The 24,466-nt window shown below is 45.8% G+C and overlaps 1 protein-coding gene across 2 annotated transcripts in view; it reads right to left on the bottom strand.

The window, feature by feature from the left end:
* Positions 1-3,974: 3,974 nt before the first annotated feature.
* TSPOAP1 (TSPO associated protein 1) overlaps positions 3,975-24,466 on the bottom strand; it is a 76,930-nt gene continuing 56,438 nt past the window's right edge. The window contains exons 21-30 of one of the 2 annotated variants that reach the window (XM_026107177.2): positions 20,507-21,646; positions 19,767-19,893; positions 19,454-19,605; positions 19,101-19,269; positions 17,667-17,738; positions 17,216-17,251; positions 16,102-16,205; positions 14,223-14,294; positions 12,903-13,031; positions 3,975-5,333 (exon numbers count right to left, since the gene is read on the bottom strand). In XM_026107177.2, the coding sequence (XP_025962962.2) occupies positions 5,118-5,333; positions 12,903-13,031; positions 14,223-14,294; positions 16,102-16,205; positions 17,216-17,251; positions 17,667-17,738; positions 19,101-19,269; positions 19,454-19,605; positions 19,767-19,893; positions 20,507-21,646 (2,217 nt within the window). In that variant the 3' untranslated portion in view covers positions 3,975-5,117. The remainder of the gene's footprint in view (positions 5,334-12,902; positions 13,032-14,222; positions 14,295-16,101; positions 16,206-17,215; positions 17,252-17,666; positions 17,739-19,100; positions 19,270-19,453; positions 19,606-19,766; positions 19,894-20,506; positions 21,647-24,466) is intronic. The other variant, XM_064523489.1, reaches the window with a different exon arrangement.

Here is a 24,466-nt window from a genome sequence, read left to right as displayed (position 1 = left end):
GAATAATGAAGCACATATCCTGGCCAGCAACTCTGTGCTCCTACTTTAAACCAGTGGTTAGGATGAGACCAAAACCAGGTGTGACTTACCCATTCCCCATCAGCCCACCATGAAGATCCCTCTGTCTCTGGGCCTGGTTGTGCTCGTGGATGCCAGCAAAAGGAGAGGGATTCTCAGCAGTCCCAAGCTCAGAGCTCCTCCAATTTTGTGGGTGAGGCCCAGTATTCAGACTCCCCACAGCCATGCCACAGGTCTCCAGGGGCTGCAGCACACAGGGCAGTCGTAGACATTTGGAAGGGAGGGGACAGCAATTGCCCATTAATACGGTCCAACCATGAGCGAAAAATGAAGTGCAGAGACTAAGGAACGCACCTAGAAGTGGGTCCCTGGAGTCTACACTGTGCTTGGAAACCTACTTTATCCAAGAGAAAACAGTGTCAATGGGCAACCACAACATAGGCAGGAAGGAAGACTACGCTGAGGGGACAGGCCAGGATGGTGCAAGAGGGATTTGAACCACGTTCCCAGCACACTCTGCAAAAGCTCTACATAAGGAGGGAAAGTGGCTGATCTCTTCAGTCATGCTCTGAGCGAGTCCTCCTCAGTGGGAGCTGAGGGCTGTATTTGGCTTGTCTGCCATAGCACACACCCAGGAAAAGGTGATCTGCTAGCTCTGGACAATATGCAGCTTTGGACTCAGACTCCATAGTAAGTGGCTTATTATGGTCTGATTCCAGCCCCTCTGCACCCCTCTATCCTACCCAAAGCCACATGCCACTTCCCTCGCTCTTTGGGACCATGGCAGTGATCCCCTAGTCCAGGTCAAGCTCTCCTCAGCTGGTCTCTCCCAAGGTGAGCTCTGACTTACCTGCATCCATCAGGATTGACAGTTTTATCTATAGCTCTGACTTTCTTTGCTCTCTAATGCCCATATCCTGCCCATGGCACCAGCCACACAAGAATCATCTGTCCTTATCGTTACTCTGCTCCAGGCCACTGGTGAATCTAGGCTTCGTTGTGAAAGTCCTTCTGGCCCTATCCTGGAATCTTCTGGGTACCACTGGCAGCAGACCCACAGCTTCTCCCACTGCACACAGCACTAGAGGAACAGCAGTGAGTAGCTCTGATCATACTTGTCTGGCCCACTGGCTGATGGCATCAGTGGTCTATCTCAGCGCTAGAGAAGCTATTCCCCAACTACGCGTGAATTCAGAGGGAGCTTTGGAAGTCATCAGGGGTGTCATCAATAGCTTGGTCATAGCACAACAATTCAAAGCAAAGAATGCAGAAGCAGAATATCTAGACTGTATTTGCATTTTACCTTATTTTGGGGAGGGGAAGGGGGGCTGTAGCCTATTGCTTTTAGCTACCAAAACCTGGAAGTCTTGAATGTTTCTCAAGAAGACTTTTCTCAGCTTTGCTGTAAAGCTGGCCTGGTATTGGAAAACGAACTGAATTGGTGTGACTCCGCTAAATGACAGGAGTTTGTGTCTATCACAGTAAAATCTGCCCGCATCAAGACAGAAAGACAGCCAGCATATTTTTGGGGAACAGAGCAACAATGTGCACCTGCTAGCAGCACAGGCACAGCTGAACGGAGGGAGGAAGGGAGCCGCAGGCGCGAGCGAGCCATCCTGCACACACACGTTGCAGACAGACAGCCTCTGGCTCTGCGCAGACCCTAACATGTCACAGCCTTTGTTATTCTTCGTAAAGGTTTTGCTCTTCAGTCCATCCTCCCTTGTAATATTGCATTCAGTCTCTCTGTGGCCATGGCAGTTTTTTGCTTATGTTAGCCTTGCTCTTTTCCATCCACACCTCCTACCTACCCACACGTTTCTCAGTATCAGTTCAGTGCTTCTGTCTGCCATCTCAACATACTACCTCTCTATACAAACCATTCCCAGTCACTGAACATACTGGATCATATTTTCATGAAAATTTCTTTTTCTGTCTGGCATCAGGAAAAAGCAAGTAGAAGGGAAAATTTCTGTAAGTGCTCTTGCAAAGAAAAGATTAATAAGTGCAACAACAGACAGTTTCTTTCAAAAGACCTTCAACAACTTGCTTAGGAAACTACAGCTGGTAAATTCAGTTAAAACTGCAACCAGCTTCCTCCAAGGCAGGGCAAGCGGAAGATAAATTACAGCGATTACAATGCATGGAAGGCATTTCTAGAGCCTTTTCAGACTAGTTACCAAAAATGTAGCTCTGGACATAGTGTGAGTCTCACATCCTGCAGTTAGGGGAAGAAAACCCCTGACGCAGAGGAGAGAGGTCTCACATGCATGCAGAGACTCGAGAGACATCCAGCCAGCCTCAAGACTGGCTTACCCATGACTTTCATCACTGCAGCCTGCTTTGGAAGTTTTGGAAAACACTTTTAGCATTTGAAGCTAGAACAACTTCATCACTTTGAAACTTTTCAAGCTGTCCTTGCCCTGAGTATTGTCCATTACAGGAGACAGTGGTGCACTGTCATATGAAGATCTTCCTGAAAAATTTACCTCTAACAAGTGGCAGCTTCCCAACCAGCTCCCTGCATCAGGGAAATCCTTTTGCAAAATCTCCAGAAATCCCCACAGCCACTTTTGACCCCTCGGCTGGACTCCCAGAAGACCGATGTACAGCACTGCCACTTTATGCAACAGATCCACCACTTACACATTACTGGCCTTCACAGAGCCCCATCTAACACTGCAATCTCCATTTCCAGTGTCCGTATTTCCACAGACGGGGCTATGTGGCATCATGACTCAGCAAGGCGTAAGAACAAGGTACAGAGCCAAGATCTGTGGCCCAACCTCAGAGTTTTTCAGGTTTCCTTATTCTTCGTGCTTTTAGTATACTTTGGGTAAAGAAATTTATTTTAAGAAATGAACTGTGCCAGCTAGAGCGGAGAGCAAAGCTGCACAGAACCTTGCATTTTTTGAGAGCAACTTCCAGGAGAAAAGAGTTGAAGTCTCATAATCCTAGATAGGCACAGCTTTTCCAAAGCATATCCCATGAGACACTGTTTAGACAAGGGGCCATGGATGGGACTTTTTTTTTCTACTTCAACCCTCTGCTCTCCAGCCAACCTGACCTTGCTGAGCACCTTCATCTCCTGGTGCCATAACTACACACTGCACTGGCATCCTCTCATTTGCCCTCTAACATTTTTCCTCCTCGTCCTTTCTTGGGGTCAAAAATCCTGATCCAAAAATGGAAAAACTTAGAGCATCTAAAACTCAAAAGAAAAAGTGGTGTCTTTGAGAAAACCCACCATTGTGCATCTCTTAATTCTTGCTCTGTTCTTAGAACAAAATCAACAGGGAATGAAGCACTGTTTTCTGGATTTAGCCCACTCACCTGATACTGCTTTCACTGTTCTGCTACTGCAACACAACATGGAAGCATGGGTGCATCTGTGCCCTCTGGGTGCTCCTGGCAGGTCTCCAGCCTGGAAACCATTCCTGCCAACATGCAAACCCAGGAGCCAGGGCCCCCTGCAGAATGCACTGGTGTCCAGTCAGCCACTTCAGCCCCCTGCTCTTCACAGCATATCCTCAGGAAAGAAACCAGATGTGCTCCAACAGGAACACCCACACGCAGGTGAGAACAGAACTGTGGCTGTGCAGATGCCCCCAGGGCTCACTGGTGCCACAGTGAAGGAGCCCAGAGCCCAGAATCAGGGACTAATGCTGCATGAAGCCATCCAGACAGCACAACACAGTGCTATGTGCATGTACAGCTGAGGTCCAGACACCATCTAACTGCACGCAGACGCACCGTAACGCTGTGTAACAGCACCCTGGCACTTCCTCTTCCAGGATTAGGTCTCTGAGACTGGAGAGGTAAAGGGTTTTCACTCCCAGAGAGGGCTGCTATCAGGATGACTGTGGGCAAGCTGAAGTCCTACGTGAGGTGCTGGAGATCATCCTCAAGGCACTGGTGCTTGATACCATCCCACATACAGAATGAGCAGCAGTGAATCTTGCTTTTTTAAGGAAAAATGTATTTTTGTGAAAATAGACTTTATTATAATAAAATTTGATATTAAATAAAAACATACTATATCACCAACACTGTGGACATTGTGCTGGCATCATTCACATACCTCACATAACTGTCTTTCTTAAAACAAATACCCTATTGAAACATGCAAAGAAAGAAACACTGAAAAGGATAGAAACCATGTAGTACAAAACTCTCCGTGGCTTATAAAGGGATGTGTCTTAACTCAAGAAACACATCATATCATATGAAAATAGCTGCAAACTCTCCATCCCCAGCTCTGCTCTCCAAATGCTCCAACTCAGGAGCAGCCCATTAAAACAGCCAAATAAAACCATGAAAGAGGCGGACAAAAATAAATAAATAGATAAATAAATAAATAAATAAATAAATAAATAAGGCGGAGTCCCCAGCCAGCATGTGGTCAAGGTGAATCAGCCAACAGCAGCTTACAACAGCCCATGCTATACATAGAAGTATTGGCCCCATTCAGGATATCGCTCCTTCCTCCATGAGAACCCTCGTGCTGAAACGTGACTGAGGCAGTGTGGGATGCTCCTAGGCACGGCTGCATATTTACAGGTTTACAGTACAAATAACTCACTCATCAGCCCAGAGACAGCAAAGGGGATTCATGGGAACAGAAGAGTGCAAATGTTCTTTGAAGGAAGTGAAGGAGTTGAGACAACCTCCTTTGGACCAGCGATACCAGGGTGTGTAGTACAAGGGAGCTCTTCCTAAGGGGCTGGGGTTTTGCTGGGAAAAGCCATTTAGCTAAAGTTACAGCCAGAATATCATTTTTAAATTAAAATATTTACAGGGAACTGGTGGTGCATTCAGGGCTGCATGGAGCAGGACACACTACTGTGGAGGTAGCTGTATCCTAGAGCTGAGGCCTCATACACCCCAGTGCCATGATACTGTGTCCAGAGTCACTGCCTGTGCTGGGTGGGCTTTTGGCAGAGACCATGGCTTGCAGACCCACTGAAGGGTTTTCTCTATTCAATGTATACTTTTTCCTATGAAAATACTCTAATAAGCTTATTGCAGAGGGCTCCTCCTGAATTTCCAGTGCCTGTGTGGGCTGCACAGACAACTTACACATAGCAACAAATCCCTTGTTAATTTTTCTTACTGGACCCAAGTTTTTTGAAGAGCTTTTTTCCTTTGAAGAAGAAGCTTCTCTTCTTTTTACTCTGACCAGGCAAGTCACTGCATTTGAGAGTCGTCAGCGATGCCTGCCCTGGACACTGCTCGCCCATGAGAAGGCAGGAGGGTGGTACAGCGGAAGGAGTTGGTGAGAAGTCTCTCTGGTCAACAGACCCATCTGGATTTAACTAAGCAGCAAAAGAGACAAGAAAAGAAAAAAGCATACTTTAGAGCCAAATAAGGACATCATACCAACATAAACCTCAGCCAGAGAATCCTGCCTTCTCCCTGTCAGTCTGTGCCTCGCCCTGCAAGGCTCAGCTACTCTGTGCAGCTGCAGATTCAGTTAGGAAGCTTGCAAAGGATTTACCCTGCCCCCCGTTCAGACTCTGCCTGGGCTCAGACATCCCAAAATTTCTTCCACACTTTGGGCTAAGAACAGTACAGCAGGAAAGCCCCCCCAAGGACTTGTTAAAAGACTGCTTCACAGCTGAAGAAACTATAGTTTGAGCACCTCCTGAGAGCTGGGAGGGAAAGATACCGACAGGATTATCACATGGGCCCAGCAGACTACTCTGGAAACGTCCAAGTATGCATGCTGGCTGCCAGCAGCCAGGGAGAGACCGTGGGCTCCCAGTACACACTAGGACAGAAGGCAAGCCATTAGGAAGAAACGGAGGTAGTAAGAGCAAGCGCTATGCCAAACCTTCACAAGTTCAAAGAGGGAAACTTACTCATAAGCCTAAGTCATCCAAACACTCCAGAATATTACCTGGGATCCACGGTTCCAAACGACCCACTGCACACTACTCTTTTGGGAAGGGGCTTTTGGAAGTCAGAAAATGCTCTGGCCCTTGGCTTAGCTTCCTCTTCACAACATGCTCGCGACAGGTCAGTTCCCAGCAGCAGCCTTCTTCCCAAGAGCTGCTCTCACTGCGTTTAGGTGTACGGACAGTGACCATTTGGTGTCAGAGAGCCTGTGCTTTCCCAAGAAGTTGCAAAGCTTGCCAGGGGAGGTGTTCTGGGTTGCTGGGCCTAAAAGAATCCTTGTCCCACTGTGTTCTCTTCCACACAACTTTTACAAACCAGCCTCAATGTGCCTGACAAAGGAATAATCTTCCTAGCTCCCTGTTGTATATCCTATTTTGTTATCCTCCAAAACACAACATGACAGAGGCTGGAGTTGTGCCAAGGAAGAGGGTTCTGCCTTGGCAGGTTGAAACATCATAGTCCTCACCAACTCTGTGCCTGGGTGCCAAGGCAGTTGCCAAGGCAGGAAGAGACAAGTGCATACTCCTTAAGGGTCTTCAAGCAGCCAACGGCTCTGTCAGGCAGATGAGTCAGTGATACAGGCAGCAGGATGCACTGCCAAGGGAGCAAGCATTATTGAAGAGCAAAGAAATTAGCCCTGCAAAGGAACTGTGCCTAGAGTCACAGCAGCAGAACTTGTAGTTCACTGGCAAGAATGGACACGCTTTGGTTCTGGCCACATGCTGCTCCTGGGAATCAAGCAGATGCAGAGACACGACACGACTGCCATCACTATAACACAACCACACTTTGTTCTCGCAGTGTTCACTTATTGAAAACTTCCTGAGATTAAAAGCAAATGCAGCACCACTCTATTACCCTGCTGCTGTTTCAGCACCCCACCCCTTGTATGAAGAAGGGCACAAAAAGCAGCTATGATATCTCCTCACCTCCAAGGCCAAAGTTATGCCTATTGCATTCCAGTCACTTCATTCTTTTGTAGGAAGAAAGTATTTCTGGTACAAGATGAGCAGAAACCTCTTCTCTAGAAAGCCAGAACTCAAAGCCACAATATGTGCAATACGTATGAAATCAGTCTTGAGCAGATCAGAGTACAGGACTTTGAAAGAACGCTGGTTCTTCTCTCTCCTCCCAACTCCAGACAGTTGAGGGTCAACAAATGTCTTGCAGCGATCACTTTAAACTGACCCAAGTGACAGTGTCACCAGACTGTGTCTTGCCTGAACTAAGGCACTGGACTACCTGGACACCTCTCTTCTTTACAGCAACCAGTATGGTGGCTGATTTTTCCTGACCCTGTTCTCTATTTCCACGTGGTAGTCTTGTCCCCACTCACTCAGAGGACTTCTATGTTTCTCCAGGTATGCAATACTCTTATCTTTGTTGAAAGGCCCCATCTGCTAGGGACATGCTGACAGTACAACTTGGCCCTTGTGAAGGCAGCACTCTACGCAAGGTCCAATCCTCCAGCTGAGCTGCAGTATCTCCAGCAATCCTGACATCTCCTTGTAGCATGCACATACAAAGCACAATACTTGGTCTTGATGGCACAAGTGCTAGACAAGTCTGGGAATTCCAGAAATAAATCTGTTAATGAGCCATTTTCATTCAGTAATGAAAGATTTACAGAGGCAAACAGAAAAAGTAAGCCAGATAAGGGCTAACTTGGTAGCCAGCTGGGTTAGCTGCTTTGCAAAAAGTAAGAAACTCTGTGTGCTGGTCTAAGGTGCTATTTATGTACAATGCAGAGTCCTTGGATAAAATGCACAGAAGCATTTAGCTAACATCAGAAGGGCTCTCATCAACCTGCAGTGAGAGATCTCCCCAATGAACTCCCACTGCAGCAACTCTGGGCATTGGGCCATTGGCTCAGCAGCCCCAAAGGATGCGAGAGAGATGTGTGAAGCCCCCCGCACAGCCAGGGTGGCTGAGGCTCTGTGCCCATGCACCACTGGAAACCATCTCTCCGGCAAAGGTGGGACAGTTTTAGGGCAAGTCCGAACTGGCCCAGCAGAATTTCTACAATTTCTCCTTTAGAGCTAGGCATGAAAACTGCATGGAAAATGAGATGCAGGTACCCAGGCCAACGCACAAATGTTAAATTTACTGTAATAAGGATACCACGGTATTAACATCATTATCAAATATCCATCAAAAGGAAATGACTAGCAGTTTTCTGTCTTTGTGGTTGCAAGTCCTTCTGATTCCAAGCTGTGGTACATGATGCCCAGGCAAACTTCCACACACACAGGCACCCCCACACATAAACATGTACAGATATTCTCAGAGGTTGCTGTATGACAGAAAAGCAACAGAACCAGTTCACAGATTCATCTGGTAAGACACAAATGATATTAAAATTAGAGTTTCTTCCCTGAGAAAAAAAAAGGGAGAAAAAGTGCTCTGGCAAGATCTTGATAAAAGCTGTTATGGCTTGCAAACAAAAGAGTCATGCTAGTTTTCGGGGGGGAGGGGGGATGTTCAGTACTCTCTCAGGTATTATTACTTGCACAGTTTCAGAAAAACAGAATGCTTGAAGCTAAGAAAAACACAGATCTCCCACCCCTTCCCCCAAAAAGCAGGGGTCTCACCCTCCACCCCTGAAACTGTTCTTTTAAGTGCTGTCAGACAGAACAATTATCCACACAGGGTCAGTTTTAGGGACTAAACGTTACTATTTTCTTCAGTTGTTGGTGGGCAGGAGTTGTTCTGGACTATACTTTGGAAGGAGTAAAATCAAGAAGGGAAAAATATAGGCTGAATACAGGGTGTAGTCAGCCTGAGCAGGATCTTGCAAAGGCTAAAGGAAGTCTGGCTGCTCATGTACTTGCACAGTGGTGGAAGGGACAGGCTGAATTACAAAGCAGGTCTTTTCTAAACCTAAATATCCAGAACTCCTACACTCCCATTCACAGTCCCCAAAACCATCAGATAATTGTTCCAAACAGTTGCATTTCATGTGATGAACAGACCATGGCTTCTCTCTAATACAGACCCAATTTGGCAGGTAAAGGTCTGCCATCAGATGATTTGAGGCTGGACTTGCTAGCAGAGCCCCAAACCAGCCATTCAAGCTACAAGCCAGAAAAGGAGTGAACTGCAGGTAATCCTTTAATATGCTAGGCTAGGTGGGAGATTGAAGAGATCTTCTCACACAAACTTACATGGTTGCTCTCTCTCTCTCTATGTATCATTCATATCTATCACTGGACTCTTCTCTTCCTCATTCTCTGAAGAAAATAACCGCCACGGGTGCATAATATAGGCAGAAATAAATACATGAAATCAATTAGAATTGAATACTTTCTAAACGTGCTTTACAATCAGTCTTTGAGAGAAACTGCATATTACCAATGCAAAAATATTAATTCCACAGCCGCAGCATTAAAACAACTGCTTTAAGTTAGTGAACATGAGTGTTTCAGTGCCCTAGCTTGTGATCATAACTTCTTGGATAGTCCTCTTTGGGCTGCATTTTTCATTGCTCAGCTTAATCCCAAAATGTTGCCAGTTTGAAAGTTAAATCTCTTCACCTTTTTCAGTTTCCAGCCTTTTAAGATGTACTCACAAATAATTCAAATGACCCACCCTTCCCCAGTTCAATTTGGAAAGTGAATTGTCCTTATTCACAGGTCTTTGACATAGCAGCAGGGGGAAGGGAAATGGGAAAAACAAACTGGGTGAAAATTTTAAATCCAAGAAGTTATAAGCGATTTAAAAATCACTCATGATCATGCTGGAGAAGCTTCTCTTAAGATTGAAACTAGTCATAATACAGCCCAAAGCTCTGTAATGATATCATGGTGCATATGCATTCTCCCTGATTTTTTAGGTCTCAGGGGTTAGTAAATTTGATGGAAGATTACTTATCATGCTGTCCTTCAAAAGCTTCAAATGAGGCTGCCATGCAACTTTTGTTTTTGCTGATGTTTTGCATACCCCAACTGGTTGACGAATGCTCCCCTCCCCTTCCCAAACAGCAGCAGTGAAGGTGAGAACTCATTCCTTCCCAGCAAGCCATCCACCCATCTGTCTGTGTTGTGCCTAGGTATGTATGCCAACAACACACTTTAACTAGCAAGTTCCTAAACTCTACAGAAGCAGATATGTCTCTGGAGTTTGGAAAGCCCCAGGCATAGCCATACTGCTGTCAGAGTTTCTCTCAGCTCAGGGCTGGCCCTTAGAACATGTATTTTTTAACAGATGGACATATTCCTCCTGCTTTACCCATCAGACGTTCTACTCATAACTTGGGAAGCTGTAAGAGAGCCCAGAATACAGTGGGGTCAGGTTCTGTCTCCCCTTGGTAATCACTAAACATAGTTAAATCTAGTTAACTAATACAGGCTTGGTTACAAGCAGGGTAAATGTACTGCTGTTAAAGGGGGACAAATATGCCCTTCATATTTGGAAGCTGTTTATTAGATAGACTTGGATTGCAAAGCACAAGCAGGAGGTAGGACTATGCATTGTTAAAGAATCACTCAGGAAAAGCATCCAGGTGTAGCAAGGAGGTAGCACAGAATGGGACATCAAGACAGGGTGGAGGGGGGGAAAAAAAAAAGTCACACCTGGATAGTTAACATGGATTCCCACTGAAATAAAATTGGCTTAGTCATCGACAACTGAATTTTCCAAGTCCCCAGACTACAAAGAGTAGCAGCTCATGGATCAGTCAAGTCCCAGAGCCACCAAATCTTTCCTGACCTAAGGCAGCACCTTCCTGCTCTGCAGACTCAAAGTTAGAGCCAAGGTGAGGAAAAGCTCTGTGGATCTCTGGCAGAAAGAGGGGGAGACAAATGGAAAGGACTGAAGGGCAGGCAAGCCTGAAACACGTTGATTTTATGTCGGTCACTTTATCAAATTTCAGAGGAGTTTCTGTTTAAAAAAAAAAAAAAAAAAAAATGTGCCATGAACCAGAGAAAATTTTTATAGTTGTGAACATGCAGGGATATCTGGGCAAAACTGCTGTATCCTGGGGGAACAGTTACCTTTTACTGAACCCAGCACCAGTGGAGAGGGGAGAGGCAAGTGGAGCTGCAGCAAGCTGCAGAGCAAGGAGCAGGAGCAGCTCATGCTCCCCACTCAGCAGCAGACTGGACAAGGCCTTCTTACCCAGAAGGGCCCATGACACAGCTATGGGACATGGCATGGCCAAACTGGTGTCACAGTTTCCTCACCAAGAAACAGAAAAGAGGGATGCAAAGAGGCATATTTAAGTAAGGATAGATTTCCTGTGTGCTACCCTGTTTATCACCCTTTTGGGTTCCTCTTTTATCCTTTTAATAAAATACCGTTTGATAAACCACACGCTTCACATTTGCAAGTGGCAGGACCACCTTGTTGCCCTGAAGCTTAGCTGAATTTCCCAAGATTTCCAGGAGGATGCAGGCTGGTGATGGAACAGTGACCCCTGACATCTGAAATGGGCCATTTTGCTGCCAGTCAGCACTGGAGAGGTGGGTTAGATCTATAATAAGCTACACTATGAATTCAAACTGTTATAACTGTCCTGCTAGAGGTCTCGTTGGGCACACTCTGTCCTGATAAACATATAATTTGGGAAGAGTATATCATGTTGAGAGGGAAACTGGAGAAGAAAACCCACTGTGAAAACCTGTTTCTACCCAGGAAGCTGGACTTGTGTAACCTCAGGGCCTTAGTTAAACCCTGGTGGTAACAACTCATCAACATCTGTGATGCCCCAGCATGGACCAGCCCTTACGAGTTGAGAGCAAAGGGACTGCAAGCAAAGGTCCTAGACAGGCAAGCACAAGGCACCGCTGTGTTTGGAAGATGATCCAGAAAACTATCCACAAAAACTTCATTTTCGAGTCAGGCCTGTCACCTTCTCTTCATAGGAAGGCACAGAGGCTGTTGCACAGATACTGCACCCACAAAGCTCAAAATGCCTGGAAGCAAGAGACAGGGTTGCCTGAAGGAGATAACTGAAGAAGGTCAGGAAGCAGTTAAATACAGAGAGATGGGAGGCAGGTGCAGAGAAAGGGAGGGGCTGAGCATGAAAAGTAGGATGAGAGCAGGTGCAGAGAGCAGAAAAGCTAGGGTGATACCAGCAGGAAGTTTGACAAAGGAGAATTCAGGGCCACATACTTGCTTAAAGACCAGCTCAGAGCCAATCTGGGCCTGCTGTTCAACATTTCTTTGGGTTTGGCACCATTTGACTGTGCCAATAACTTTCCAAGAAAAACTGAAGGTTGAAGGATGAGTACATATGATCTAGGACCAAGCTGTGCCCTCCCTGCATCCTGTTCTCCGTAACAACACAGCATGGAGGTCCAGGAGTGATCACGGAAGTGCCACACTCTTGGCCTCACCCACTGAGAACTGACTGAATCTGGCAGATGACCCAAATGTTAGCCATTTTGTTTAAACAGTGAGAGCAATGTAATGCATGCCTTGGATTTCTGGGTTGCTCTCAAAGCTTTAAGAACCATTTCATAGATCTATTTGGGAAATTCCTCAGCATGCTTTGAGTGTGTTGGAAAATATCTCGGACTGGATTAAGATATATCTAACTTGGGAAGGGTAGAAGGCCATTGGTGTTTGGGTGTGAACAGCTTTAGAACTCCCTGGCATGGACATGAATGCATCTGAGGAATTCTCCGTGTCTTGGGAGATGGCTGGTCTGCTTTGCACGTAGCAGGATTTCACCAGTGACCCTTGCTTGTATCTAAAGAATTTGCTGGTGGGACCTGGAAAGCTTTTTGATCACCTCACCATAACGAGACTTGAGGCCCCAGTGAATTGTTGCTTTAAGTCTTTTCTTGCACTATAGGTTAGTCTTTAACAGGAGCTCCTAGTCCCCCTCTCTAAACCTTTGAGCTTTTCCCATGGAATGCACCCAGCTGCATGCAGTAATTTAAATGATTCTATCAGATGCAGCATGCTGCATAACCCCCTGGTCTCCAGTCCCCAGCCATGTCATAGTTTGGTTGTCTGTACTGCACAGAGTCATGCAATCTTACCTGGCTCTCAGCACTCAGCGGAAAAGCTTCTTTATCTTTTGAATGAAGTTCTTCAACTGTGCCTCCATCCAAAGTTACAGCTTCTAAGAAGTTAGATGGGACGAGCCCTCTCTGCTGGTTCAGCTCTCCCTGCAGGATCAACATTCAAGTCTCACATCAGGTTTTCTGGCTGATGGTGATACAAATAGAGGTGCAGCCCCATGCAGAGAAAACTAGGCTATGGCCTGAGAAAAGCTAGGGGCCCAGGCACAGATTCATGTTGGAAGGATCTTCAGCAAATTTCATTTGCATTCCTGCTTAGTCGTGGAACAATTCAGAATGCAAAAATATAAAGGAGCAGAGTAAAGTGAGAGATGACGACAGCAGGCAGTGATAAATGCATTACAAAAACCTGGTCACTTCTAAATTCTAAATTATTAACCCTATTTGCACTCTACAAACGCAAAAAAATTCCACTGATAAGCTGGAAGCAACTGGAATATGGCTGTGCTGCAGACTTAGTAAGGGCCTTTGCTTTGCCCTGGTATTTCTTTTGTCTTTTTCTATCTTTCTTTCTTTTCTTTTTGTTTAAAGAATGAGGTATTACTGGTACAATTGTCCTTTAGCATTGTCTCTATGCACACTGACATCAAGGGCTGCAAACCAACTTTGCATTTCTTTCTAAAAAACTGTCTCCAGTTCATCAACAGGTGATTGGATGAGACGAAACAACACCAGTAACACTGACTTCTTTCATAGGGCTGGTCAAACAAGACATTCACAATGATCCCTCCAGACTTTACCTGGAGGTGAACCTCAACTCTGATGTGTGAAGATACACTGCTTTCTGTCCAGGAAAAGATGGATGATCCAAGGACTAAGAATATACAGCCTTCTGGCAGGCACAGCCCCCAGGTATCCATAGTAAATTAAACTGATAAAGGTTGATATGCTGAAGTGTGAAGGGTTGGCATGTTTTTCTTTTTTTTTTTTTTCTTATGTTACTCCTGCCCTGGATAATACCCATGTGTCAGAGTCCTTGGTAACAAATCAGCTTGTAGCAGATGCTGATGCAGCTGATGCATGTGCAGTAAGATGTATCCTAGGCTTCAGGACACCTGCAGTGAAGTTATGCAAAGAAAGAAACTCAGAATCATTTGGATATTGGATTTAGAAGAGGAAAACGGACTGCAACAATCAATCTGCCCTGCAATAAGCAGCAACGGGTTCATTTGTTCCACAAGCAGAATATTTCATCCCCTAATTTCTGCTCTCCTGCCACTAGATGGACTCCAACTACTCCAGACGTAACCACTGGATTTTCCTGACACTGGTACTTACATAATAGAATCCATCATCATCCATGGACCCAAACACAGTGATAATGTCCCCTGCACTGAAGGTCAGTTCAGCCTGCAAAAAACAAGAGAAAAACAATTACAGGAGGAGCACTGCCTGGAATTTCTCATCAGAAAAACACAAGATCATCCTGGGCTGCTTGCAAGATCTCACTGAGAGCAGGAGAAGCCACTGTGTTAGGACTTGCAGGACCAGGATGCAGAACAGGATTCTAAGGGAGGCATTATGAAATGCAGTGCAAAGGAAGCATTTCACAAGCTAAGATAAGAATGAAGCCTGAAACAATTTCTATAAAGTATTAAAATGATATGATGCCTACCATCTGTTCGGGAAAGGCATGTTGAAAACAACCTGAACAAGCACCAGAAATACCTTACATTTCTTTAAATACAAATACATAATCCCCCTCCCTTCATATGAGCCTATTCTGTGCGCTGTGCTCAGGGACTAGTGACGAGCAGGAATGAGCACAAACAGGTAGACTTGACCCGAGAACAGAACATTACTGTGCAAGACACAACCCTTCCCCATGAGATCCATCCATCCCTTCAGCCACCAGTACCACGTGCCCACGGAGCACGAGACCCAGGCCAAAGCAGTCTCTCCTAATGCAAGAGACCTGCTAGTTACAGTGAAACAGCTACTCCAGGATAGAAAAGAGTCTGCAAACAGGCTGTGTAATGGACAAGTCCCACTTCAGCCAGTCTGGCTTTATATGCACTTCACAGAATCACAGAAGTGCTGGCCTGGAACAGACCTCTAGAGAGCTCTAGGCAGGTTTTATATTTAGTCCCTAGTGCTTCCTGAGGCTACGGGTTCCTACTGCTGGCTGTGAATTACTCTGTGCTAGCAGAATGAAGCTTCTAGGGAACTTCATTCACAGACACAAAGAACTGTGCAGAACTGGCTTGGGGCAAATTCACAAACAGCAACTGCAGCCTTCATAGCAAAACAGGTGACCAAATTTTCTGGCAGTGTGAATGGAGGAGCATTTCCACCAATGCAACAGAACTGCACCAGTTTGTCTCAGTAATTTGAGCTCCCGTCACAGGGAAGGTTCTGGGAAGGCCAAATCACTGCTAAAAATAAGAATCTTTTTCTTGCAACAAAGGCTCAGAAGTGTTCTTTGGCCAGATGTGTGAATATCTACATGGATGCAGGTTGACACATGCTCTCATTACACCTCTCCCAAGACAATCTATCACCCTCACCCTGTCAGAAGCAGGCTCTGTCACATTCACGAGACATTCAGAGACAGCTGGGGAGGCAAACATTATCTGTATTGTGCTTGGCCATACACTCTTTTCAGTATGCATGCAAAGAACCTGAAACCAGACCCCCTGTTTAGGCTTGCTCAGAGCAGACTAATGCTGCTAGGGAGGAACAGAGAGCAGAGCATGTTTTTACTTAGGTTGTTTTGCAGAGAGGGCTCTTTCCCAGTTCTGCTTGGTTGAAGAGTAAAGGATTCTGGATGAGAGCCTAGGCTTCTACGAGAGCTACTGAAAAAAAATCACAGCCAGGAAAACACTCAGTTGATAGCCCTATCTTTGCACTAGAGAATCCTAGGAGGCCACACGATGCTTGCGTGGTTTAACTGAGACACATACATTGAAAATAATTAGGAATATACTGTTTCATGTTCTTCACAGGTAACTGAACACAGTTATTTGAGAATGCATAAAAGAACATACAAGCAAACTCTATGTTTTATAACTTTAGCCATTCCTTTGTATCAGTTATATTTTCAGGCTTTAACTCTGTAGGTTCTGACCAAAGTACTAAGTGTCACAGGATAAAATAGGCGAAAAAAAAAAGAGAGAGAAAAAGAAACCCAGAAGAGGAGCAAGCAGCTGCTGGTTACCTCTGCATCTGCGTTTGGAGAGCTCTCCTTGGGGTTATAGTCAAACACAGCCACCATACTTCGAGCAGGGAGCAGTTCAGCTTCAAAGTCCCGATGCTTATGTTCTGCAGGACAAAAACAAAACAGAATATCCTGAGTTTGAAATTCTATCCCAAATCACATCTATCCTTCACTGTTCTTGGAGTGGATTGTATGAAAAGAGTCCAAGGGGAAAAATGAATGTGGGAAAGATCTCACGGACCCCAGATATATCCAGTAAAGCAGTTTTTTGATCTCTTGTATCACCTTACAAGCACAGAACTGGGGATATCTCCCTGCTCCAGCATCCTGGTGTCATGCCTATATTCAGAAATCCCCCAGCCAGCAGTCTCCTGACAATCCTTAGCTTTGACAGACCTCGGAGGGACATTTCTCCTCTTCCACGCACCACTCTACTATTGAGCAACAAAATTTATCCTCCAAGTGCCAGGGAGCAGCAAAAGCACAAGACAGCTTCAACAAGCAGCCCAGCCACAGGAGCACTGAGCTCAGGACAGACAAATGGAAGGCAGACCCTGAAGCCCAGAGAAAGCTCTGTATTATCGCAACTACCTGCCTGCTTGGCTTCATTACTCACAGACAGCCTACAAAAGAAAACTACACTACAGAAAATACAAATTGTCCAATCCTTTGTTTTAGGGATTTAATCCCTGTGTCAGGCCAAAACTGGATGGGCTAAGAAGGGGTTTGCAGGCTTGGTGTCTCCTGACCCCAACAGATGACTACGCACCTAGGCGGAGAGAGCACAGAGAAACCCTCCTGCCCTCTCACCCTGTAAGAGACCTTGGATTTTAAGGACTGAGGCATCAGATCAGTAAGAAATGTCCCTGCTCCTTCAAAGTAAAATCTCCACCTTCAAATACTCCCTGTTTAGCCAAAAGCCACTGCATCCACTGCTAAATTGCATGAACTGAAACTCCTTTTCTGGGAATAACCTTTTTCTTACAATGCTTCAAAGGATTACAGGGTCTTGCATTGGTCCTTAACTACAGTCCATGACCACAGAGCACTTGTTTCTATTATGATCATGCCAATGTAACATGCCTCTTCTCTAATAGGAAGGAGCAAGTCTCACCTGGATGAGAGTTGTACTTCTCCTGTTTATTCAATTCTGTTAGGGGAAGAAAACACCTTGTCAGTGGGTATTCATCTTTCAACAATGAACACACCAGACAAGTGACAAACAACAATAAAAAGAACAAAGACCAAAGTAGCAAACAACAAAAGCAAACACTTCATGCAACTCAAAGTCTAGCCCAGTTACCATGACTCGGGGACCTAATAGGAAGTAGATGTCAAGCTCCAAAACTATATAAGACATCATTATTCTCAAAAACTTCTAACACTGAAGTCACGTTTGTAGCACGGAGCAACGCTGCTTGACAAAAAAGGATGGGCTCCCTTTCCACTTCCTAACAGTTGTACAGAGACAAACATCTGAGGGTCCTGGAGGCAAGTAGTAAAAATTCAATGCAGTCTGCAATCCTACTGCAAAAATCAAAGAGGAAGCAGCGGGTGACACAGACCTTTCTTGGAGCGTCTGGGTTTTGGAGGAGGGACGGTTTGGCGGCGTGGAGGTGGAGAGAATGTGCCATTTCCTTAATAAAATCCAAAAAAGCAAATAAATAGACAAGAGAAACAGACAGTGAATGGAAAGTGAAAAGCCTCTTGAAGAGTGAACAGGCAACAGAGTAGCATGACATGCTTCCCCTGGGAAGCAGACACTGTGACTTCCATAGGCAAAGGCCAAATCTCCATTTATTGTATGGGGACTCAGATGTGACACGATCCACATCCCAAATGTACACAGAAATCCATGTTACGTTTATGCCCATGAGCAATACCACAGCACACATCAGACAAATTTTTTTACTTCCCTGCATTTTAACTTTCAGAAGCATAACGGTAAAATTAAACTTTACATTATCAACACCTGAAAAATGCCAGGTAAAGTGTGCTCTATCAAATCACTCAGGTGGGAATGGACCTCGGGAGGTCTCTAATTCAAGCTTCTGCACAGAGCAGAGCCTGTACTGAGTTCAGACCAGGTTGCTCAGGGGTTTGTCCAGTTGTGTCTTGAAAATCTCCAAGGACAGAAATTCCCCCACTCCTTTGGTCTCTATTCCAGTGCTTAATTATCCTCATACACAGACATCTGCTCCAGTCAAAACCTCTCTGTTTCAATTCATAAAACATTGAATTAATTGAATTTTGATTCAATTCTCTTTTTCTTCTGCTATGCAGCACCATAAAGTGCCCCAGCTCAAAACCCATTGCTCCCGCACACTGCAGTGCTCTATAGACAGATGTTTGGAAGTGTCCCTGAAATTCATGAAGAATGAGAAGAGAGAAATTCTAGAGGAGTCTGGACATGCATCCCAAGAAGAGTCCCCAGTCAAGCCTGTGAAGAGAGTTCCCAGACCAATCCCTCTATGGCATTTCCTGGTTATGAGACTGTAACACAGGCCTATGGCAGCAGGAAAGTAACAAAGAAGAATATACACTCCGGCTGCCCAAGAAAACAAGGGCTGACACTCAGTGCATTCACACACGTGTATGTCTTTTTCACCATCATCACCCACCTGATAACTTTCAGATCTACTACGTTTCATGCAGTTTCAGTGCTATTAAGTTCCTTTATGCTTCTGAGAACATGCAGGCAGGGTACGGGCAGCCTTTTATGTTTCCCCAGGGCAAGGGCCACCACAAGCATCTAGCCGTCAGTGGGCACCAGTAAATATACACAGGAGAAACGCTACATATGTCCCAAGCGTGGAAAAAGCCTCATTCAAAACTCTTCTCCTCCTAGACACTAGAGCAGCCAAAGGACACAAATCTACCAGAAATCACATAGCCACAAAGTGAAAGTGCGTAGCTTGACAGCATGGCTGAGCTTTCCTCATTTCAGGGAAGAAACATGCTGGCAAGACCATAGCACGCATGTAAAGGAGATACAGTACCTACACTCTCCATCGGTGTGTCAGCAGGAATGAACCCTTGCTTTAAGAGCTGCTTCCTGACTTCGTTATTCTCTACCTGGACTTCAGACACCATGTTACAGGGGATGTACCCTTCCCTTCCTGCACATTCACCCCTGTAAAAGCCATCGGCATCCTTGTCTCCACACACCTGCGAGGGAAAAGAAAGGCCAGAGACCAGTTTATGCTACAGGGACCAAGACACATAGGAAAAAAAGTAGAACAAGGAAGCTAAGGAAACTTCCAAAATAAAGGAGTTCTGCCTCCCAAGTTTCAGCTGTCCCTGGAATGTGGGATGGCCCCATACAGAGATGTTCACCAAGGTATGCTCTTACCTTTAGGATCTGCCCCTCCTTAAACGGGAGTTCCTCTTCTGCCGCATCAGGATTAGGAGACATAGAAACAGGATCATAGTCAAAGAGGGCCACAAATATCCTAATGGCATCATCTTTAACTGCAGTTTTGGAAACCGTGCTCCTTGGAGGACCTTTGTGTAGACAGGGATACACCAGAGAGAATGTCAGCACCATGTCCCAGAGATCCCCTGCCATAGACCTGCATGTCCCTCAAACAGCCTACGAGCCTCTCCCATGAAATTTCCAATGACCTCCCTTTCTCCTGCTGCCTTTCTCCCCTTTGCCCACTCACCTGGACTAGAGAGCAAAGGTTTCTGCATTTGGCTTCTTCTTACGCTCTTGTTCCCTCTTCTGCTGGGAGCCTGCCAGGCGGCTGAGCCAGGCAGCTCCTGGCCCCTAGGATCTTTATTACCAGAAGCCTGCAACAGGAACCACCAGAGAGTTAGTAGCAGTCTCTGCCTTCTGACCCATGTGAACACCGCTCAGCCCATACGCACTCCACAAAAGAGCAGTGCATCCAAATGCAACATTCCTCTTCGGGGACACTCTAGAGCTGAAAATACCATGGGAGTTGGAAAACAAAACCAAACAAATACAAGCAGGCACCCCGCCAGAAACGAGTGATGATCCCATTGGTGAGCGTGAGGAAGCAGGAAAGGCCATTTCGAGGGAAGGCAATGACATTACAGTCATCGTCCACGTGGAGCTTTCACAAATCAGTTTATTTCACTAGGAATTTTCATTTGGGTCCCACAGTCTCCTGTCATAGGGAGGCAGACCCAATGCGAAAAGGAATACTGCATCAGTGACACTCTGCCTTTTAGCAGGAAAAGCAGAAGCAGCTAATACGAGAAAAGCCACAGAGCAGCACAGAACTATGGAATCTCAGATATTCTTCTGGACAATCCTAGAGGATGGTCCTTTCTCTGTACAACACTGAACAAAGCAAGATACAGGCAGGCCAGGGAAGCAGAAGGAAAGCTAATGCCACTGCAAGCTGCTTCAAAGCCAGAATAGGAAAAGTCACCCAACCCTTTTGTGCAAGGAGGTGCTACGTATCCCCTTCCAAGGATGTTCGAGCCTCCTTCTCCAGCCAGGTGACTTACAGTCCAACTCCCAGCCCTGCTCCTCAGAGCTGCTCTCACACCTCAGCACTTCCTTATCCCGGCAGAGGAATCGCAGGCGACTGCTCGGAGACCCAGCCCACTCCATACCCTGTTCTTCAATCATCTCCCGTCTGGTCAGGTCCCTTCTGCCACCAATGTGGACAACCTCAGATTGACTGGAACAATCACTCCACTCTCCCTGGCAGCTCTGGGATCCTTCTGGTCTGCCATCTGGCCATGGCCTGCTCTCAGGGGAGGATGCGCAGGTTGAATCCTGATCATCTTCTGAGTCATATTCAATGTCTATTTCCAGGCTCCTGGGGCTGCAGCAGTGTGTTGCCACCACAGGAGCTTCTGCAAGACCTGAAACTGCTGCCTTCCTGTAGTTTTTTCGTGAGGTGCCTTGTCTGGCACGACTGTACACATCAAACCCCTCCTTACCACCAGCACTGCTCACAATGTTCAGCTCTTCCCTGAGGCTAGGTGCTCTGTATAACCCGCTTCCCATCTGGCTGCAGTTGCCCAGCAGACGACTGCAGTGCTCTGTGAAATCATTCTGTTTCTTCCTACCCATCTCAGGCCGACTCCGGATCCTCTCTCTGTAACTGTTTCCCTTCTTCTTGCTCCACGGGGGACTCGCCCCAGGCACAGACTTCAGATCGCTCTCCTGGTAGCCCCAAGTCCAGTTTGCCCTTTTCTGATTCCAGACCAGCTGCCCAAGGGCAGGATTCTCTTGGTCAGCATCCCCTCCGCTCTCCTTAACAGCATGCTCCTCCTGCAGAGTCTGAGCAGACAGATCTGGGGAGTTATCACTACCATCTGGCTTCAAAAATGGCTCCTGGATGTCAAGCAGCTTCTCTGTCCTTCCCACATGGTGAGTAAGACTTTCCACGGATTTTTGAGGCTCTGCCTTTTCCTCCAGAACACACTTCTCATCCTCATCTTCTTCCTCATCCTCAGTCACTTCTGGGATGCTAAACAATTTTTTGCTGTGGTTCTGCTGAAGCGGGAGCTCTAGTATCCTCTCCAGAATCTCCTCATCGCTGTCAGTATCACATAGATCCATCTGTACCCAGCCCCCGAGAAAAGCCACAGCCAGGACAAGCAAAGGAAAAAAGAGAGGAAATAAACATTAAAAAGAGAGACAACGTTACAGCCGATTCCCTCCCAGCACAGCAGGATGGAGCGGAGACTGTGGTCTGCAGAGAAGCAAGGGTAGGAAGCAAAAGATAGCAATGGTTCTTCTGGCAAAAAAAACCCCAATCAGATGAGTTAGCAATGTAGTGGAAAGCGAGAAAGGCCAATGCATGGAACAGCTCTCTCCCAACCTCTCCCTCTACACACACAACTTTCTGCAGCACCTTTCATCCTGTCCACTTCATTCCCCACAGCTTCAGCATCCTGGGTCTGGGATGATGGGGGCAGGACCAGCACAGTTCCTTCACAGCTGTTCCCTGTATATTAGAGATGATCAGGTTCCTCCCTCCAGAAGGATCAATGTATTGACACCACAGAGCTTGTGCTCACACAAGAACCCCACTGTCCTCCCTAATCTTTCTGTGTCCTTGCCCTGGAACAGAAGGAAGCAGCACTGTGCAGCAGCACACCCACTGGAGATGCTGCTGCTGTGGGAGGACCTTCCCTGGTCTCCTCCATTGGTCTGCCAAGGTCCGGCTCTACAGGAGTTTGTTGCATGTAAATCCAGGTGAACACAGAGCTGCCACGAACAAACATGAAAACCATTCACCTCAAACGGCTCACACAGACTGGTATTTCACTTGCAGCTGGGTAAGAACCTACCAAGTTACAAAAAACTTTCCAGAAAATGCTGTTCCATTTTTAAGTTTGTCTCCTACCAACAGTTTAATTTATGTTTTGTCTCTTGCTATATTAATAATAAAATAAATAGTAAAATACTAGAAGTATAGCATAATTTAGGTTGGAAGAGAACTCTGGAGGTGTCCAGTCCAACCTCCCTGACAATTTAGATCATGACATGTTTTAGAAACATTTATAAATAGCTTACAAAGCATATGTAGCTACTGACATTATAGGCTACAGCCATGAACAGTCCTGTTTAGAGCTAATTAAAACCTGAAACATAACGGGAGAAAAAGGCAGCTGTAAACAAGCTATTGAACACTTCACCTCTAACTTTTTTTCAAACAGAAGTGGTCTTGAATTATGTTTAGAATTATAATCGGTTGGAAAGGGCCTCCAAAGTTCTCTAGTCCGATCTATTTGCAGCAGGACTGTTGCCAACACTAGATCAATGGCTTTGTTTAGCTGAGGCTTGAAAACACCAAAGAATGAAGATCCCTCAACTCCTTGGAGACCTGTCCGAGGGCCACGCCACCCTCCTGGGAAGGAAGTTTTTCCTCACATCCAACATGAAGCTCCCAAGCAGCAAGTTGTGGCTGCTGCCCCTTTTCATATTTCTGCCACTAACAAGGAGACTTTGGCTCTCTCATCTTTTTAACTATCCTTCAAATAGTCTTAGGCAGCTACTATATCTCTCTGTAGCCTCCTTTTTGCCAGGCTAACCAAGTCCAGATTCCTCAAACTCTCTTCACAAGACATGCACTCTAGGCCCCAACTATCTTGCTAGGCCTCCACTACCAAATAATAATATGCAGAATTTATTAATGCAACCATAAAATACATCCGGTCAGACTTATTTTAGCCACCTACAAAATTGTGGCCTTTGTTTGGATTTTTTATATAATAATTGGTTTCTAGCAAGTTATGAGTGCATTTAGGCAAGTTTGGCTTCTACACTGAAACAAAAGGAATCCAAGGATTTGGAAAAGACAAATCTTGAAGAAAAAAACACTGCTATGTATTTGGAAAGGAGCAGAATAGTAAACTTCTATAACGTGAGGGGGACACAGGACTCTGTCGCCCAGTCGTAATCAAGGAGAAAGTTATTAACAACGTATTTGAGGTTAAACATTTTAAAATGAGCACTCCTCCACACTTTCATCCCACAGTTCCTGAAAGAGTTAGCTGAGGAGACTTGAAATAACCCCAAACGTTATCAGATATGCAGAGGCCTACAAAACAGGCCTGCTGAGGCCTGGCCCACTCCAGTTATCCTCTTCCCTCACTCTACAAAAGCATTGTAGGGAGCTCAGTGCCCGAAAAATTCCTGCCCTTGGATGTCCTTCCCCCCATTCAACATCTGTTGTCACACTGTCCTGCTCACTCCCTCAACTCCTCACAGCCAGAACAGAAAACAAGCACTTTATCAGGTAAAGAAGCAACAGTTTGCTCAAGTCATCAGGGTGTGTGTAATTCCCGTCCCCTCCCCACCAAATATTCAAGCTAATAAGATATCCAGGAAAAAGTGACAGAACTTGGCCTTCCTGACTGCTCTCGTTGTCCCTTTTTTCATCCCAAGGAAACTGGGATTCTTTCCTATTTTCTCCAGCACAATCCCAACAGCCAGAAGCCCTTTCTGGTATGTCCTTTCTGGGCAGACTCATCAGCTCCAGCTGGAGAAGCGGGCCTCTCCTCAGGCTCTCAACACACTGTACCGCAAATCCAACCTCCCCACTAGGGAAGTAGAACCCCCTTTCAGAAGGGGAAAAGGAGAGGCAACAAATTTACTCCAGATTCATCACACTGTCTGCTGCTGACCTATTAATGCTCAACAGATCCATCCCATCTGTGCTGCAGGCTAGCAGCCATATAGATCGGCATCAATGAATTACAGCTGCTCTTTGAGCACATGAAAAGAATTAGTACGGTCTCTTGCAATACAACCATATCACATTTCCTGCAGATCTTTCTAATTTCTCAAACATCCAACTGCAATACTTTCCCGTATGCACACTCACCCCAAATGCCATAATTTGCATGATCACATACCACTTCCAGTCATGCA

The sequence above is a fragment of the Dromaius novaehollandiae genome, chromosome 19 (assembly GCF_036370855.1).
Source record: "Dromaius novaehollandiae isolate bDroNov1 chromosome 19, bDroNov1.hap1, whole genome shotgun sequence".
Classification (NCBI taxonomy): Eukaryota; Metazoa; Chordata; class Aves; order Casuariiformes; family Dromaiidae; genus Dromaius; species Dromaius novaehollandiae.
The sequence above is the reverse complement of the archived record's forward strand: the minus strand, read 5'-3'. Positions and strand labels throughout refer to the sequence as shown.